This window comes from Sus scrofa, chromosome 1 (genome assembly GCF_054392235.1).
Source record: "Sus scrofa isolate SSC_HxYL_T2T_F1_AM1 chromosome 1, Sscrofa_HxYL_maternal_Yorkshire_Landrace_v2.0, whole genome shotgun sequence".
Taxonomy (NCBI): domain Eukaryota; kingdom Metazoa; phylum Chordata; class Mammalia; order Artiodactyla; family Suidae; genus Sus; species Sus scrofa.
Genome location: NC_139383.1, coordinates 286,036,896 through 286,054,680, shown reverse-complemented (window position 1 = coordinate 286,054,680; position 17,785 = coordinate 286,036,896). Strand labels below are relative to the sequence as shown.

At 55.6% G+C, this 17,785-nt stretch overlaps 1 protein-coding gene across 13 annotated transcripts in view; it reads left to right on the top strand.

Moving 5' to 3' along the window:
* The window catches only part of AK8 (adenylate kinase 8), a 128,047-nt gene that overhangs the window by 18,185 nt on the left and 92,077 nt on the right, over window positions 1-17,785 (top strand). For 11 of the 13 annotated variants that reach the window (XR_014830010.1, XM_021070832.2, XM_021070821.2 and 8 more), the window contains one exon: window positions 2,392-2,460. The exons of the other annotated variants lie outside the window; for them this stretch is intronic. Coding sequence is in view for 10 of the 11 variants with exons in the window: in XM_021070832.2 (XP_020926491.2) it covers window positions 2,392-2,460 (69 nt within the window). In the remaining variant the exon portion in view is untranslated. The remainder of the gene's footprint in view (window positions 1-2,391; window positions 2,461-17,785) is intronic. 13 annotated transcript variants of the gene reach the window in all.

Sequence of the window (17,785 nt, the reverse complement as noted above, 5' to 3'; positions counted from 1 at the left end):
ACCGTGGGGGGTGCTGCGCTCTTCCTGGACCTGTCGCCTTTCAACCCGTGTTCTTTGACTGGCTGCACCCTCCCCCACGCCCCCCACCCCCACCCCGCATCCCAGTACCTGTTTGAATGCTGCCTCCCCGATGGGTGTTGTCAGGAAGGGAGAGGAATCTCGGGAAACCTGCCTCTCGATGGAAACGGCTCTGCCTGGGGCCGGCAGGGGACACATGGGGACGGGAAGGGACAGAAGTGATGTGGAGGGAAGGGGCAGGGCTGCCCCCTGGCCCGGTCCCCCGGCCCCCCTCCTGGCCTGGAGCACCTTGGGAGAGCAAAGCGATGTGGGCCACCAGCAGCTTCTTCCACGTAGGGCAGGCTCCTGGGTGCTTGAGTTGGCTGAAGACAGTGGTCCTCCAGGTGTGGCCCTCGGACCGGCATCCTCAGCCTCACCCAAAACCTGCTGGAAAGGCTTCTCAGCCTCACCCCACACGTGCCGAGTCAGAAATCTCGGGGCGGGGCCTGTGATCCGTGCTTTAACGGACTTTTCTGGAATCAGGTTGATCTAAGTTGAGAACTGCTGGCTTCAGCAGGCAGTTGGCAGAGGAGAGGCGTAAGGACATGGAGGTGTCTTAGGAGGTAGTGAAGCCGGACACTCTGGCCGCTGGCCAGCCTCCCTCTTGCCTCTGGCCTCCTCTTTTCTCCCCATGTCCTGCATTCTCTCTCCCACTCGCTCTTGCTGTCCACCTTGTAGAAGCCACAGAGGCCCCATAACTTTCAAGGGGACACAGTACCAGATCCCACAGAGGTGCCCCCTCCTTTATCCTCTCGCCGTCCGCTCTTCCTCTTCCAACGTCCCATCCAGTGGCTCCTGGAAGAGCCATTCTCAAGCTGAGAGCCCTGTTTCTCTCTCTCTCTCTCTCTCTCTCTCTCTCTCTCTCGTGCTGGTTTTATTCCCTTATACTCTCCTTATACCTGCAAAGTGGCTGCTGCAGCTCCAGCTCTCCCATCCTCTCAGCTTTGGATCCATTGGAAAGCAGGGTTCCTGTCCCCAGTGACTGCACTCACGTCCCAGGCCTGATTCTCACTCACCGGGACTGGGACCGGGGCAGCCCCTGCAGCTTTCTCAGTGGCCCGGGTGGGCTGTGCTGATCCACTGGGACCAGTGAGGGCCTCCCTGCGGATCTGAGGACGGGCTTGACCCCACAGAGACCATCAAAGCTGAAGGGCCAGAGAGTGCCTCCCCAGAGCAGCTGTGGGGGACTGTGTTACCGGAGGCCGGGTGCGGGGATGCTGGGGGGTAATACAAGCAGACGCTGCGGTGGTGACACTCACTTCTACTGGCGCAGCGTGTGAGGCCCAAAGAGGTCAAGATCCAGGGTAGCTCAGCTGGCTGGAGGGGCAGCCTCCGTTGCATAGGCAAGAGGTGGGAGTTTGGCTGAGAATGGAGCCAGCCTGGGGCAGGGGCTGGGGGCTGAGCCCTAATGCGGAAGGGGAGCCTCTGCCGTGCGTGGGAAGGGCTGTCCTGGGGGCCCCGTGCCCGGCAGCGAGCTCCTGTGTTTGGAATTTTTTTGGACTCCCATCTTTTTTTTCTATTTCTTTTTTTTTTTTTTTTTTTTTTTTTGTCTTTTTGCCATTTATTGGGCTGTTCCCACGGCATATGGAGGTTCCCAGGCTAGGGGTTGAATCGGAGCTGTAGCTGCCAGCCTACCCCAGAGCCACAGCAACGCGGGGTCCAAGCTGCGTCTGCGACCTACACCACAGCTCGCGGCAACGCCGGATCCTTAACCCACTGAGCGAGGCCAGGGATCGAACCCTCAACCTCATGGTTCCTAGTCGGATTCATTAACCACTGAGCCATGATGGGCATGGAATGTAGGGATGGGAAGACGTGCCCGGTTGGCTCCTTCGTGTACACCAGTGTCTGGGGGACACAAATAAGACTCAGTCCCCTTCCTCCACGGACTTTGAAACTTTCTGGGGACACAGACATGTGGGTGGGCCCCGGAAGGCTGTGCGGTTAGGGTGATCACAGAGGTGACATCCAGGGTCGGGGAGCAGGCTCCGAGGGCGCCTGGAGTCACTGGGGTGGCGCTGGAGGAGAGCGTCTGGGCGGGGGACAGGAGAAGCAGGAGTTGGAGGTGGCGGGGTCGGGGGGTGTCCACGGAGGAGGAGCCCCATGCAGACTGGGGCTGGGGGAGGGGTGGGCAGCAGAGGCGGCACGAGGGCAGGGCCACAGGGAGGGCCTGGGCTTTACCGAGGCTCCAGGGCGCTAGGGACCTGGAGAGGCTTCGTGTCCAAAGGGCCGGGTCCTCAGTCCTCAGCAGAGCCCGCTGGCCGGCCAGCTCTGTGTCTCTTTGAGCTCAGCTCCGAAGGCCAGGCCCTCATTCTTGTGTCACCTTCTCTTTAGACGCTGCCCAGCGGGCTGCTCGTCAGGCTGGTCCAGGCACGTCTGCGGGAAGAGGACTGCGTCACGCGGGTGAGAAGCGCTGCGGGGAGCCAGCGGGCTCCGGGGAGGTGGGGGCTCCGTTGCCTGGGGAAGGAGGGTGCGGGGTGTGCGTTTACATCCTGAGACGTTTACATCCAGAGACGACCTGCCGAGAAGGGTAAGAAGCAACACGGTGAAACTCGGTGCGGGTCAGTGTGGCCGTGGGTTTCTCCCTGGATGGAGGAAAAATCCAGTGGCCTCTGGCGAGTCCATCAAGCTTCCTGAGGGAAAGAGCTGACCCCCGCCCGTCCCCCGGCGGGGTCACAGGAGAGCCTGTAAGGGAAGGACAGTCACAGAAGTGTGGGGAGTGAAGGCTGCCAGCAAGCGCTGGTGAGGAGCCCCTGGGCCTGGAGGGGCCGGGCGACAGTTGGGGGGAGGACAGGCCTCCTGGGGCACGGGCAGGGTTGTGATGTGGTTTATAATAAGAACTACGTGAGTTCCTGTCATGGCTCAGCGGTCACGAACCCACTGGTATCCATGAGGACGCGGGTTTGATCCCTGGCCTCGCTTCGTGGGTAAAGGATTTGATGTTGCTGCGAGCTGGGGTGTGGGTCACAGATGCGGCTTGGATCCTGTGGCTGTGGCCATGGCCGTGGCCGGCAGCTATAGCTCCGATTCAACCCCTAGCGTGGGAACCTCCATATGCCGCAGGTGCAGCCTGAAAAAGAAAAAGAAAAAAAAAGGAGTACGTATTTGGTCTTCATCCACTCTGTCAATTGTTTGAACTTTTTTAAATGTCCCCTTTAAAGTGTTCTCTTGTGTTTTTTCTCTAACTCTCTGTAGGATTTTTTTGATTTTGGTTTTGGTTTTAGTGGATGGCCTGTAGTTACAATACACAGACTTGGATTTCCAGTCTAAATATTTAAAATCGTCAGCATTTCACCATTTCAAGCAGAACGTGCAGTACAGTATCTTTCCCCGCCTCTCCTCATGCTCTCCTGTCTTGTGTGTTACAGCCATACGCGCCGAAAATCTCATCAGGCAAGCGTTATCATTTTTGCTTTTAATCATCACACACACTTTATTTTATCTATGTATTTTTTTTGGGCCACGTTCACGGCTTGTGGAAGTTGCAGGGCCAGGAATTGAACCCACGCTACAGCCGTGATGATGTCGAATCCTTAATGGCCAGGCCACCAGGGAACTCCCTCAGACATACTCTAAGAACGGAGGAGGAGAATAGTTGGTTGTATTTCTCTAAGGATTCACCACTGCTCTTGTCCTCCCTTCATCCCCAGTGTTCTGAAAGTCCTTTCTGTCTGAAAAACTTCTTTCAGCAGTTTTTCTAGAGTAGGTATGCTGGCAGTGAATTCTCCTGATTTTCCTTCGTCTGAGAACATCTTTATTTTGCCTTCATTCCTGAAGGATATTTTTTTCTGGATTCAGATTTCTAGATTGGCAGTTTTTCTTCTCAGCATTTTATGCATGTCCCACTTTGGCACTGCAGTTTCTGTGAAAATCCATAGGCCTTCAGACTCTTGTAAATAATGCATCCTTTTTCTCTTGCTGCTTTCAAGATGGTTTTCTTTGGTTTTAATTTTCAGCCATTTAATTACGCTTTGTCTAGGTGGGAGTTTCTTTGGATTTATTCTTTGTGGGATTTGCTGAGTTTCTTGAATTGATGTGTATGTTTTTTTTCTCCAACCTTGGGAAAATTTCAGCCATTGTTTCTTCAAATATTTGTCTGCACCATTCTCTTCCTGCCCTCCTTGCAGGACTCCACTGGCATGAGAGTCAGACCCTTCCTTCTTCCCTCATGGGTCCCTGAAGCTCTATTCTTTTTTTTCTTTTCTAATTTTTTTCTCCGTTGATAGATTTGATAATTTTTATTGAACTGCTTCAGCCCCATTAAATATTTTCTCTCTCATCTCCATTCTACTATTGAGCCCATCCAGTGAGTTTTTAAATTTTTTGTTTTTTCGGCTGCACCTGAAGCATGTGGAAGTTCCAGGGCCAGGGATTGAACCTGTGCCACAGCTGTGACAATGCTGAGTCCTTAACCCACTGTGCCACCTGGGAACTCCGGTGAGTTTTAAATTTTGATTGCTGTACTTTTCAGTCCTAAACATTCCGTTTGGTTCTTTCAGTCTTCTGTTTCTTGGCGGAGGCTTTCCGCGTTCCATTTCCTGAGAGCTTTGTCGCGGTGATGAGTGTTTTAAAAGTGGCCGCTTCAGTGTCTTGTCTGATGATTCCAGCGCTCATCGTGTTGGTAGTAATACATGATGTCTTTCCCCTGTGCGCTGAAATGTCCCCGCTTCTCCCTGTGCTAAATAATTTTGTGTCTTGGGCATTCAAAATACTGCTCTGAGACTCTGGGTCTGGTTTGAATGCTGTGGCAAAGGGTGATAGTTTTGTGGTAGCAGGTGGCTAGGCTCAGGTCACCAGTTCTAACCACCTCCTGTGGGCTGCAGTTTCCACCTGAGCTCTGTTCTCCAGCCTTTGCAGTACCGTGTGGGTCTCTGCAGCCCTGTGCCATGTGGGTGCCACTCAGTGGCGCCCGGGCTGTGGTCAGTGCCATCCCTCACTTCTCAGTGTCTTTGAAAGGCTGTCTGGGGTCAGACCCATGCCTGCCCAGTGCGTGGCTGAGCCAGAAGCCCATAAGCAGCTTTGTCTGGTTGCTCTCCTGAGCTCCCCTCTTGGCCCTCTTCTTGGTCACCTCCAGGGACACTCTTTTTGGTCTTCCGGCCAGAAAGCTGGGACTTGATCTACCTGTCTCTGTCACAGGCTTCCTGTGACATACTTGTGACCAGGGCCAAGTGGTGGGAGGCCAGAGAGAGGAAGTATTCGTGGGGCTTTGCTCTGTTCTCTAGGGGCTGAAGAGGAAGGGTCCCCTGCACCCTCAGAGTCCCAGGCCCCTCAGGCCCCCTTTGTCACTGTTCCTACAGCCGGGTGGCCTCAAGGTGGGAGACAAGAAAACGGCTCATGGCGATCCCCCCACTCTCTCTGAGTGTTCCCCTTTTTATTAAAGTGTTTCGATTTGCAGTGTTGTGCTAATTGCTGTTGTACAGCAAAGCGGCTTAGTTATATACATACATTGTTTTCTGAAATATTCCTTTCTGTTAAGGGCTGTCTCCCGAGATTGGATACGGTTCCCCGGGCTCTGCAGCAGGACCTCGCTGTCTAGTCACTCCGCATGTAACAGTTTGCATCTGCTACCCCAGACTCCCCGACCATCCCACACCCTGCCCCTGCCCCTCGGCAACCACAGATCTGTTCGAGAGGCCTTACTGCTCAGGCCAGAAATAGCAGCTCCTGGGATTTCCTGGAGTGGCTCAGTGGTTAACAATCCCAGCTGGGATCCATGAGGATGCGGGTTCGATCCCTGGCCTCGCTCAGTGGGTTAAGGATCCTGTGTTGCCGCGAGCTGTGGGGTAGGTTGCAGATGCAGCTCGGATCCTGTGTTGCTCTGGTTGTGAAGGCGCGGCTATAGCTCTGATTCGACCCCTAGCCTGGGAACTTCCGTATGTCAGGGGCCGGCCCTAAGAAAAAAGAAAAGAAAGAAATAGCGGCTCCTGACCCAGTCTCTGTCCCTGCCCATCTCAGGTTTCAGGCTGCCTGGAGAGACCAGGCTAGGGACCGGTTTGGTGGCATCTTGAATTTTGGTCTTCTTCCCCAGGTCCCCTACTACCATATAAGTTGAGTCCTCAAATAGCTGCCCCTTGTGTTCTGTCCATGCATTATAGCTGCTTTCATGGGCTGGGCTTACTCTGTTTTGCCCAGAACTAGAAATTGTGTGCTTTTTTAAAAACACACGTGTGGGAGTTCCCGTCGTGGCGCAGTGGTTAACGAATCTGACTAGGAACCATGAGGTTGCGGGTTCGGTCCCTGCCCTTGCTCAGTGGGTTAAGGTTCCGGCGTTGCTGTGAGCTGTGGTGTAGGTTGTAGACGCGGCTCGGATCCCGCGTTGCTGTGGCTCTGGTGTAGGCCGGTGGCTACAGCTCCGATTTGACCCCTAACCTAGGAACCTCCATATGCCGTGGGATCGGCCCAAGAAATGGCAAAAAGACCAAAAATAAAAAAATAAAAAACACACATGTATCTTTTTTTTTTTTTTTTTTGGTCTTTTTGCCTTTTTGAGGGCCGCTTCCTGCAGCATATGGAGGTTCCCAAGCTAGGGGTCTAATCATAGCTGTAGCTGCTGGCCTACGCCACAGCTCACGGCAATGCTGGATCCTTAACCCACTGAACAAGGCCAGGGACCGAACCCCCAACCTCATGTTCCTGGTTGGACTTGTTAACCACTGTGCCACAACAGGAACTCCAAACACACATGTATCTTTGAAAGATGTATGTGTGCATTTGTGCTCACTTGTGTACACGCTGTGTGTGCACACACGCGCACACACATACACACACACTCTCTCTCTCTCTCTTAAAAATTGATGGCGAGGGCCCAGTCTGGAAAGGTACCTGCCCCCCCCCCCCACCAAACTCTGGTAAAGCAGCAGCAGCTCCCCCAGGCTGGATCCGTGTGTCCTCAGCCACAAGGGCACGAAGCACGGGAGCCGCAGATAAGCTGCAGCCTGAGTTTCAAAGTCCGGTCTGAACAGTGTGTTTCCCTCTGACTTGAAAGTGCTCACAGCGGGCTGATGGCCCCGCCGCCCAGCCCCGGCAAGTGCCCAAGTAACTTTTAGGCTTTGCGGTCCCTGCGGTCTGTGTGGCAGTCACTCCACTCTGATGTAATGTGGAAGCAGCCGTACGTGCGCCCAACTGAAAGGGTGTGGTTCGTCCCAGTAAAACTTTATTTATAAAAACAGGCAGCCGGCTGGATTTGGCGCAGGGGCTGTGGTTTGCCAACCCCTGTTCTAAACGATGCTTTCACGTGATGATAAGGACACGTTTGCCCTTTCTCTTCAGTCCGAAACGAGAAGCAGACCTCCACCTTCCAGCGATGTTAGAAGAAAGGCTGCTTCACCAGAGACTTTTATTGTCACCAGGTCTCCTCCTTGTGACCTGGCTCCCATGCCCACCAGGCACAGTTCCACACATCCAGTCCTGTACCCGTCGCAGGCCCTGCAGTGTCCTTCCTGTGGGGCCCCGCCCCCGCCCCCCGGCCCCTGTGCATCCTTCTCTGCCCCTGTGGGCTGGGTGACCCCTGGGGCCCCAGGCTCACCCTCCACAGTTGGGGACAGAGCCTGGCATGACCAAAGCAAGGCTGACCAAGAAGGTTTGGGATGGGACCGTAAACCCAGAGTGAAGGAAAAGCAGGCCTGGGAAGGTGACTTGTTCCAGAAGCTCCTGGAGGTGGGGACGGGCAGTCTGCGGAGGGGTGGAGGGGGTGGCAGGCAGAAAGAGGCAGGGGCTGGGAATACACCCAGCCCTGCCCCAGCCCTGCCCCCACCTTAGTTCAACCAACCTCAGATCAACTCTTGTTAAAACTGACGCATCCATCAGTCACCCTCATTTTTTTTTTTTGGTCTTTTTTTGTCTTTTCTAGGGCCACACCCACGGCCTACAGAGGTTCCCAGGCTAGGGGTCTAATCAGAGCTGCAGCTGCCAGCCTACACCACAGCCACAGCAATGCGGAATCTGAGTCACATCTGCAGCCTACACCACAGCTCATGGCAACACTGGATCCTTAACCCACTGAGCAAGGCCAGGGACCGAACCCGCAACCTCTTGGTTCCTAGTCGGATTCGTTATCCACTGAACCACGACGGGAACTCCGATCCATTACCCTCTTATCTGAAACAGTCATCTGTCAGGGATGAGGGGCCGGGCAGAGCGTCGCGAGTGACTGGAAGCAGGATGGCAGTTTCTGTGCCTTAATCCGCAATTGATTATGATTCGCCAGGTGGAAGTGGACTCCGACCTGGCAGATCCCCAGGCTGGAAGCATTAGGTCCGCTTCCCTTCTCTTTGCTCTTTAGAGGGAAGCTCTTGCTCCTCCTTTCCAGCACTGTTTGTCGCATCCCACCAAACGGGGTGGGTGTCGCTTCACGTCCCCTGACTGGAACCCCTGGGCAGGACGGGGGCTGTGTGTTTTACTCAAGTATAGTTGATGGGCGGTGTCATGTAAGTCGCAAGTGTACAGCATAGTGATTCACGGTCTGTAAAGGGTACACTGCACTCACAGTTATGACACCGTGTTGGCTCTGTTCCCCGGGTTGTGCGTACATCCCTGTAGCTGTTTTATCGGTAACAGTTGTACTCTCACTCCCCTGTCCCCAAGCTTCCCCTCCCCGCTCCCCTCTCCCTACCGGTAACCACTAGTTTGTTCTCTGTATCTGTGAGTGTGTCTCTTTTTTCTTTCTTTCATTCTTTTTTTTTTGGTCTTTTTTTAGGGCTGCACTCACGGCACAGGGAGGCTCCCAGGCTAGGGGTCCAATTGAAGCTGTAGCTGCCGGCCTACCCCAGAGCCACAGCAACGCCAGATCCGAGCTGCGTCTGCAGCCTACACACAGCTCACGGCAACGCCAGATCCTTAACCCACTGAGCGGGGCCAGGGACCGAACCTGCAACCTCAGGGTTCCTAGTCGGATTCGTTTCCACCGTGCCACGATGGGAACTCCTGCCTCTTTTGTCTCGTATGGACTCGTTTGTTGCATTTCTGTTGTTTTTTTAGATTCCACATAGAAGTGATATCATACCGTATCTGTCTGTCTCCGTCTGACTGGTTTCACTCAGCGTGGTCCCTCCCGTCCATCCACGTCGCTGCAAATGGCCTTATTTCATTCATTTTTAGGGCTGAATAGTATTCCGTTGTGTTTATGAACCACATGGACTTCAGTGGACCAGCTGTGGCTGTAAACTCGTGGGCAGGGAGCACGTGTTTGGTTCCTGCCCCAGGAGGGCCCTTGCTGAGGAAGGAACTCGGGCTACTGCTGAGCCTCGGTCGCACCCCTGTCAGGCCGAAGTCTGGGCAGAGGTGGCTGCACAGTCTGCATCAGGCTCCGTAGAGGCAGCAGGCCCCCCACACCTGGTCCGGACTGCCTCCAAGACGCTTACCCCCAGACCACTTGTGCTCCAGGAGCTTGTGTGGGACCTGCCGGCCCTTGGTGCTCTGCTCACAGGTCCCCCACCCTCGAGTGCGGTCGCTTCACTGGAGCCTGGGCCGCTGGCCACTGCGATGCAGGAGGCCCGGGGTTCAGGCAGGCAGGAGGGCAAGGCCAGCCTTTCGGCTCGAACCCTCCCCTGAGCCCCAAGAGGAGCCAGCCAAGCAGCAAGCTCAGCGCCTCGCCCGGGAAGGGCGGGGTCCGTGTTATTACTGCCCCACCCTGCAGCTGAGGGTCCCGGTGCGCCCGAAGCTGCAGAGCAGAGTGGCAGGGCTGGCCAGGGTGGACCCGGGCTGAGGGCTCCGAGGCTGAGCACCAGCCCAGAACTCCGCTGGCCCAGGTCTGATGGCGCCTCCTGAAGGATCCCCAGGCCCTGCAGACCTCCGCCCCCCCACGCAACCCCCGGGCGATAGGTTGTTCATTTGTGTGTTTTCTTAAGCGGCAGACGCCTCGGCAGTGAGCCAAACACTCACCGCCTGCTCTCAAGGAGCACAGGTTCTGGCTGTGGGGAGACGGACGATAAACCAAATGAGCAGAAAGTGAGGAGTCAGGATGTTTGCTAGCGGCTCACGTCGCGTGTCAGTCTCCGGAGAACGAGGGAGGGCCTGGCGGACCCCCGCCCCGCACCCCGGGGTGAGGTGTGGCCGGGAGGGGGAGGGGATGCCTCTGCGGAGCCCGAGGGCAGGATGGGGGTGGCCGGGAGGGAGGAACCGCTGTCACGTTCCTGGTGGCCTCCCACCGACTGGCATAGAAGCCGGGCATCTGGACACCTGAGTGACCCCCAGACACACCGTCCTTCCCAGTCCTGGGACATTTGGAACCATCTTGCTCTGAGAAAGTCATTATTGTTTTTCTTTCGAGGGCAGCACTTGCGGCGTATGGAGGTTCCCAGGCTGGGGTTGAATCAGAGCTACAGCTGCAGGCCTCCACCACAGCCACAGCCACGAGGCATCTGAGCGGCATCTGTGACCTCCATAGCAGCTCACAGCAACGCCGGATCCTTAACCCACCTTAACCCATCAGGGATCGAACCTGCATCCTTACGGGTACTAGTCGGGTTCACTACTGCTAAGCCACCACGGGAATGCTCAGAAAGTTATTGTGGTAATTTACAGCATCCCAAATTAAATGTTTCTGGAGTGGAAGCTGCGTCCCCGCCCCGCCAGTGCCCTCGGCAGAGCGCTGTCAGCATCACACGGTCCGCAGTGACTGCTGAGGGGGCTTGGGGCTGACTGCCGCATCCGGCATCCCATTTAATCTTTCTTTTTTTGTATCTCCAATGTCTTTTTTTTTCTTTCTTGAAGACATTGTTGTGTTAGTTTCAGGTGTACAGCAAAGTGATGCATTTATGCATACCCATATGTCTCTTCTCTCCAGATTCTTTTCCCTTATAGGTTATTACAAAATACTAAGCCCAGTTCCCTGTGCTGCACAGTAGGTCCGTGCCGCTTGCCTCTTTTATGTACGGTTCTGTGTATCTGTTAATCTCATCCTCCTGATGACCCCTGCTAATCTTCATGCCAGCCCACGGAGGCGAGGCTCTCATCACCCCTATTTAGGGAGGCAGGATCTCAAATTTGCAGAGTCTTGCTCAAAGCCCCACCGTCAGGCCCAAAACCAAGATGCAGACCTGGGACTGTGCCTTTGGCCACTCCGTCCTGTCTAACTGTTGCTCGGCTATGCCTCTCCAGGGACTGCTTCCCTTTCCGGGGCCTCCGTTTCTCTGTCTGTGCAATGCTGGGCCCCAGCTTGAGCCCAGGGGCTCCCTCTGGCCTTACATTCAGATTCTGATCCTGTCCAAGCCCCTGTTACCTGCCGAGCAAAGAAATATCTCCTTTAATTTGTTTTAAAATTTCTTCTGAGCTTCCAGGGGCATCCAGCAGCTTTTTCATCTCTTCCCGGTGGAGACAGGATTTCAAGAGTAAGAGGTGAGGCTCCTAATTATGTGCTTTGGTTGTTCAGAAAGAGAACAAACCCTCATCCAAGATAAACAGGCTTTCGTGGTTTTAGAGAGAAAAATGACACATATGCATATTCATTTCTATGGTAATTATTATTATTTAGCTACGCAGGGACTGGAATTGGTAATTGAGAGCACAAACAGGAGGCAGGGACGAGTGCTCAGGGAGAAAGAATGCGATCATGACCCATCAGGATTCTGCAGTTGGGGTTGCGGTCTTTCCGCTTCTTTTTTTTGGTCTAGTGCCGTCTCTTTGAAGAATGTCTTTGAAGTGACCATCAAAACATTAGAGCACGAGAGACGAGCACCTCGTCTTGGAATTATCTCGGCAGCTGGGCGCCGTGGGCCCACCGGTTTGTCTTCAGGGACACCCAGGTTCTTGGTGCCCGAGACGGCCCCGTTGTTCAGACCACATCCGTAGGGCGAAGGGAGGCTGGGATGCCAGGCAGAGAGTTCACCAAATGCGGGGGAGAAGCCCCAAACCAAAGCGAGTCCCAGCGGCTCCGTGGCCGTGGTCGCCGCCCGCCCTCCACTGTTGGGATTGCTACGCACCCTGCCCCTTGTTTGGGACCCGGCCCACCTCCTGTGGCCGCCGTGGTCTCTTCTTGATCCTCTCCTCATCGCGTGGCCGGCGGGATTACTTTAAAGAAAAAATCGAGCACATTTATTTCCTGACTGCAGCGCATTCATCTGGTTCAGAGTTCAAAAGGCGAGTTCCCCGTGTGGCTCAGCGGGTTAAGGACCCGGCCTTGTCCCTGCCGTGGTTCGGGTCACTGCTGTGGTACAGGCTTGACCCCTGGCCTGGGAACTTCCACATGCTGTGGGCGCAGCCAAGACAAAACATAAACCCAAAACACAATGAAAATTTAAAAGGTGCCCGGGTCCCCCTCAAACTCCTGTCCCCAGGCCACCTGGTTCCCTTCCCCAGAGGCCACTGACATGAACGCTCTGCCCAACGAACGTCCTTCTAAGATGATTTCATATGTGGAGAAGGCGCATCTGTCTTTTGAAAACACATGTCATTGTGTCCGCAACAGCTGAGGACCTTTCTGCTTCCCATCTTCTTGGCGTGTGTACTTAAGGCCCGGCGAGGAGCTCCCATCGTGGTTCAGCGGAAATGAGTCTGACTAGCATCCACGAGGATGCAGGTTTGATCCCTGGCCTTGCTCAGTGGGTTAAGGATCTGGTCCTAGCCTGGGAACCTCCATATGCCACAAGTGCGGCCCTTAAAAGACGATAGATAAATAAATAAAGCCCTGCGAGACCAGGCCCGCCTGCAGCCCAGCATCACCTCTGGCCCCTCTCATCTGTGCCTTCCGTGCCTGCTGCCCACCAGACCTTGGTGGGTAGAGCCCAGGGGTGCCCAGTGGTCTCCCTCCTCTGGGCATCCACGCCTTGGGTCACCCCTGCCCTTGCGTGGGGGCAGGGCCCACAGAATGAGGCAGAGGTGGTTTCGCTACGTTGCCTGAGGCATCCCGTGGCAGACCCGAGCGAGAAAGACCCTCTGTGCCAGCGGCCGTGCTGGAGAAGCCCGTGCCGGCAGCCTGAGGGCCGCCTCCAGCCTCCAGCCAGTGAGGAACCAGAGCCCTCAGCCGCAGAGCAGCAAGGAGGTCAACTCTGCAACAACCCGAGTGAGCTTGGGAGCAGCTCCTCCTCAGTCAGGCCTCCAGATGAGAGCGCAGCCCAGCTGCCACCTGGGTCACTGCCCTGGGACCCCCAGCAAAAAACCTGGCTCAGCAGTGCCAGACTTGTGGAAACTGTGAGATAAGTCAGGGAGGAGGTCCCCAAGGCTCCCTGGGACAGGGTCGCTCCCCCACCCCAGCGACCAGTGCCGGCTGTGTGTGTGTAGGGGGGGGTGTGACTGTATAGAAAATGCGAAATTAGACCTTGCGTTCGCAGGTTAACTTCTTTTTGATCTTTATTTTTTTTGGTATTTTATTTTTTTTCCTTTATTGATCATGCTTTTTTTTTTTTTTTGTCTTTTTCTAGGGCTGCACCCACAGCATATGGAGGTTCCCAGGCTAGGGGTCTAATTGAAGCTGTGGCCGCCAGCCTACACCACAGCCACAACAATGCCAGATCCGAGGTGCGTCTGCGACCTACACCACAGCTCACAGCAATGCCGGATCCTTAACCCACTGAGCTAGGCCAGGGATCGAACCCGAAACCTCATGGTTCTTAATCGGATTGGGTAACTACTGCGCCACGACGGGAACTCCCTGATCTCTTTTGATATGTGGCAGGGACTGTTCTGGGTCATGTTGGGGATAAATAGACTTTGGATTATGGAACCGAAAGTTTAAGAATTTACTTGTTAGGTTTCTAGAGTCTGGCTTCTTTTTTCCTGCTTGGCCAGAGATTTATGCTCCCCTGCCCCTGACGGGAGTCAGTATTTTATGGTGGAAATGCTCGCATTTTGGCCCGATGCTGGTCTGCGGAACCGCGAGCTGTTTGTTTTCTTCGTCCTGGCAGCGTCGTCGGGCTGGCATTAATTCCCCAGCGCCCATGCTGTGACGGTGGGAGCACAGGATGTTCTGGCCATTGTTTTGACACCTGGGTTTGTAGATGTCACTGGCACCCTCGAGGAGTGTGGTTGATGGATCCGCAGCTCTGCTGAGGCCGGGGCCGTGCGCTCCTCTGGTCCAAACGTGGTCAGGATGGCGGGGTGTCCGAAGGGAGCCTGACCTCCTCTCGGAAAACTTAGGGTGGGCATCCGGCGAGGCGGGGCTGGGGGCCGGGCTGGCCAGGCTGGAGCCCGTTCACATCTGTGTACACTGTGGGGTTTCTGGACCCTGCGGTGTGCTGTCGGGCTTGTTGGTGGCACGTGCGGCCCCCCAGCTGTGCACTGAGCAGCAGCAGTGCCCCAGGGACTCTGGGGGCAGCAAATGCTCAGGACGTGTGTCAGGATCCCTCTCCCTGCGGGTGGGCAGGGGGAGAAGTAGACGAACACAGGACAGAGCCCCTGTAAGGGACCCAGTGATGCTGGAGACAGGAGTGGCCTCGAACCCCCAACCGTGTCCCCTGGGGCAGGTTGAGCTCGGATGCAGAGGCCAGAGCAGAGGCCTGCCTCCCAAGAGCTGCAAAGGCCCAGCAGGAGGACCGAGGAGAAGGGCAACCCCACTCCCCATCCCCAGGCTCTTGGTGTGACTTGGTTTTTCAGTCAGCTGCCAACTGTGAAAGGCGGGGCATGTCGGAGGCTGGAAAGAGTCAGCAGCTGCAGGTCCCCAGCGCCCATGGTCGGCCAGCCCATCACTGCACCTCACCCTGAACACCAGCAAGCGGGACGATTCCCGCTTTCCACATAAGGAAATTGTGGCTTCGCTGGAAGTGAGGATCCGGCGTCCCCATCCGGCTCAGTACCGTCAGTCGGTAGGATTTGAAGGAAGAGTTCCCTGGTGGCCCAACAGGTTTAGGATCCGGCATTGTCACTGCTGTGGCTTGGATTCGATCCCTGGCCTGGAAATTTTTGTATGATGTGGGTGCAGCTGAGAAAACAAAACAAAACAAGCTATGGAAACTAAAGTGGGTGATTTTTTAGCTATAATCTGTAATGTATGCACTACCCCCAATTTTATTTAGTTATTTAATTTTTTTTTTTTTTTTTTTTTTTTTTTTTTTTGTCTCTTTAGGGCTGTATCCTTAGTATATGGAGGTTCCCAGGCTAGGGATCAAATCGAGCTGTCCTTGCTGGCCTACACCACAGCCACAGCAACACAGCATCCAAGCCATATCTGCGACCTATACCACAGCTCACGGCAACGCTGGATCCTTAACCCACTGAGTGAGGCCAGGGATTAAACGCTCATCCTCACGGATACTCGTTGGGTTCATTACTGCTGAGCCACCATGGGAACTCCCCCGCACCCCGCCATTTTACTTATAAACATCCCCAGTACCTGTAATTTTAGCATTGGTTAGAATACCGGAGCAAAGGCATCTATGCATATATTGGGGGTGGACGTACGTTTTATTTTTTGAGACAGTGGAATTCACTGGCCTCTAGACGGATGAATTCTCCTTCTCTGAAGCCCCCCGCACGTTCCCTTTGGATGGCTGGTTAGGTTGGGCGTTTCCTGGAGCAGCAGGATGGGGTCTAGTCTCCTGCGGCAGCGGAACGTAGGCCTGGGTGGAGCTGAGCTTAGGAAGCTGTGGCAAGTGGTCCTGGCCTCCTGGCGGGTGACAGCGATGGTCCCCCAGGACCTGGACACACCGGGGACAGCTGGACAGAGGGAAAGTGACCGGTGTGCGGCCAGCGCTGCAGAGGGAGGGGATGGAGGCCGGCTGCTCCTGGCGAAGCGGGGCCCAGAGTGGCCCCCGCCCCCGAGTTTGCCCCCCTGTTTGCCCAGCTGCTGACCTGGGAAGGCAGCTTCGCAAGGGAGATGTGGCCCTTTCCAGGGTCTCACGTGAACCTCGCGAGCTCTTAGGACAGAGACGGGCCCTGGGGCTGTGATGTACCTGCCTCAGGTCAGGCACCCGTCCTCACACTTGTTACCCGTAATCTCAGGCAGTCAGTGAGGGAGTTTCTCTTGGGTAAGTCTTCCTGCCCCTGTTTTACAGGCCGGGAGACTGAGACTCAGGGCTTGAGGTAATTCAGGATCACAAGGCTGCAGGGTCAGAGCCAAGACATGGATTCAGCCACGGCCCTGCCCAGGGCCAGCGCTCGCCCTGCGCCTGGAAGGACAGGCGTGGGGTCCCAGGACGCGAGGTGGAGGGAGCGCCATCCCGAGGAGGAGGCTGGCTGCCTGGGCTGAGCCGGGCCTGGGTCGGTGGATTTGGAGCGGAGAGAGGGGAATGAGGTCTGAGGGGCCCCTCGGGGCCAGTGGGTGCATTGGGACATGAGCACCCAGCTTGGGCCCAGCCGTGACCTTCAGGGTGTACCTGGGAATTCCCTGGGGGAAGAGCCATTTCAGTTGTGGATCAGACCCAGGCAGCGTGTCGGCCCCTCCCCAGTGTCTGGCCCGGCTGCCCGCGATTTCAGGAAGCTGGCAGAATTTCAGTGGAGAATCAGGCTGCACGATGGAGAGGAAGCTGTATTTTAACGTGCACAGACGCTAGAGGCAGGGCGGTCCCTCGTGCGGTCAAGGCCTCTTTTCCCTGAGGAATTATTAGCGGTGCGAGGCTCTCTCTTAAAATGCCTTCGTCAGACCAGGAGTGTCTTTGTGAGAAGTTGCCTGGGCCAGTCCTCTGGTTTTGCAGATGCTGTCTGCTGCCTCTCACAAGTCAAGTGGCCAGTTAGGAAAGAGTCCCTAGTGGCAGAGTTGGGTCAGCCAGGCGCGGGGGTGGGCAGTAGGTGAGCCAGTGACTGTTCCCCCCCAGGTGCTGTCTGTTGGACAGCCCCCCAGACCGAGCGCTTCTGAGCTTCCCAGTGGAAGGCAAGCGTGGGGCATGCTGCAGCGACTGAATGAATGGTCCCCGTCTTTCCGTGGAGACCCTCCCCCCGCTGCACCAGCGTGGTTGTTTCCCACATGTTGGACCCAGGCTTGGTGGCCCAGGCGGCTCCTGACGGTGGTTTCAGAGGAGCAGACTGCCCTGGCAGGCCCCCGTCAGGCTTGGCAAACGGTCGAGCCCTCTGCAGTGGGTCTGCGCTAACCCATGACCTGCTAGACTCCCTCGCTTTAATCGAAATGTGTTTCTCTCCAGCTGTCCTCAGTTCCTATCTGGGATACCAGTTACTGCTCTTTCTAAGAGATTGTCTTTTTAAATGAATTCTTTATATTAATTTCTACAGTTGTATTTTTTTCTCTTTACAGCTGCCCCTGTGGCATGCGGAAGTTCCTGCGCCAGGGGTGGAACTGGAGCTGCAGCTGGGGCTGTGCCACAGCCATGGCAACACCGGCCCTGGATCCAAGCTGCAGCTGCAACCTGTGCAGCAGCTTGTGGCAACGGCGCCTCCCTTAACTGACTGAGCGAGGCCAGGGCTTGAACCTGCGTCCTCTCAGAGGCGATGTCGGGTCCTTAACCCCCTGAGCCACAACGGGAATTGCAGGGTTCTGTGGTCTCAAGTGGGAGTCCTTCTTGAAAGTAGGTAGAGGAACGGAACATAATTTACCTTGCGCGGTGGTCCTCCTGATGAAACCAGTTAGCAGGGACTGGGCCGTTTCTCTGTCGCCAGGCACTGTTTGGGGTTTGTTGTTGTTGTTGTTGTTGTGTGTGTGTGTGTTTGCTGATGGTCCTCATGTAAGTGCCCCAGCAGCCACGGGTCGTGTGGCTGGCAGTGTCCCCGTTTTGCACAGAAGGAGCACAAGGCCCCCAGGGATCCCAGTGCCTGGTTGAAGGTCACACGCTGGCCGTGGCACAGGCTGATCCCCAGGGCCCTGCTCCTCACTGCTGGCGTGAGCTGACACCCTACGGACTAAGCTTGT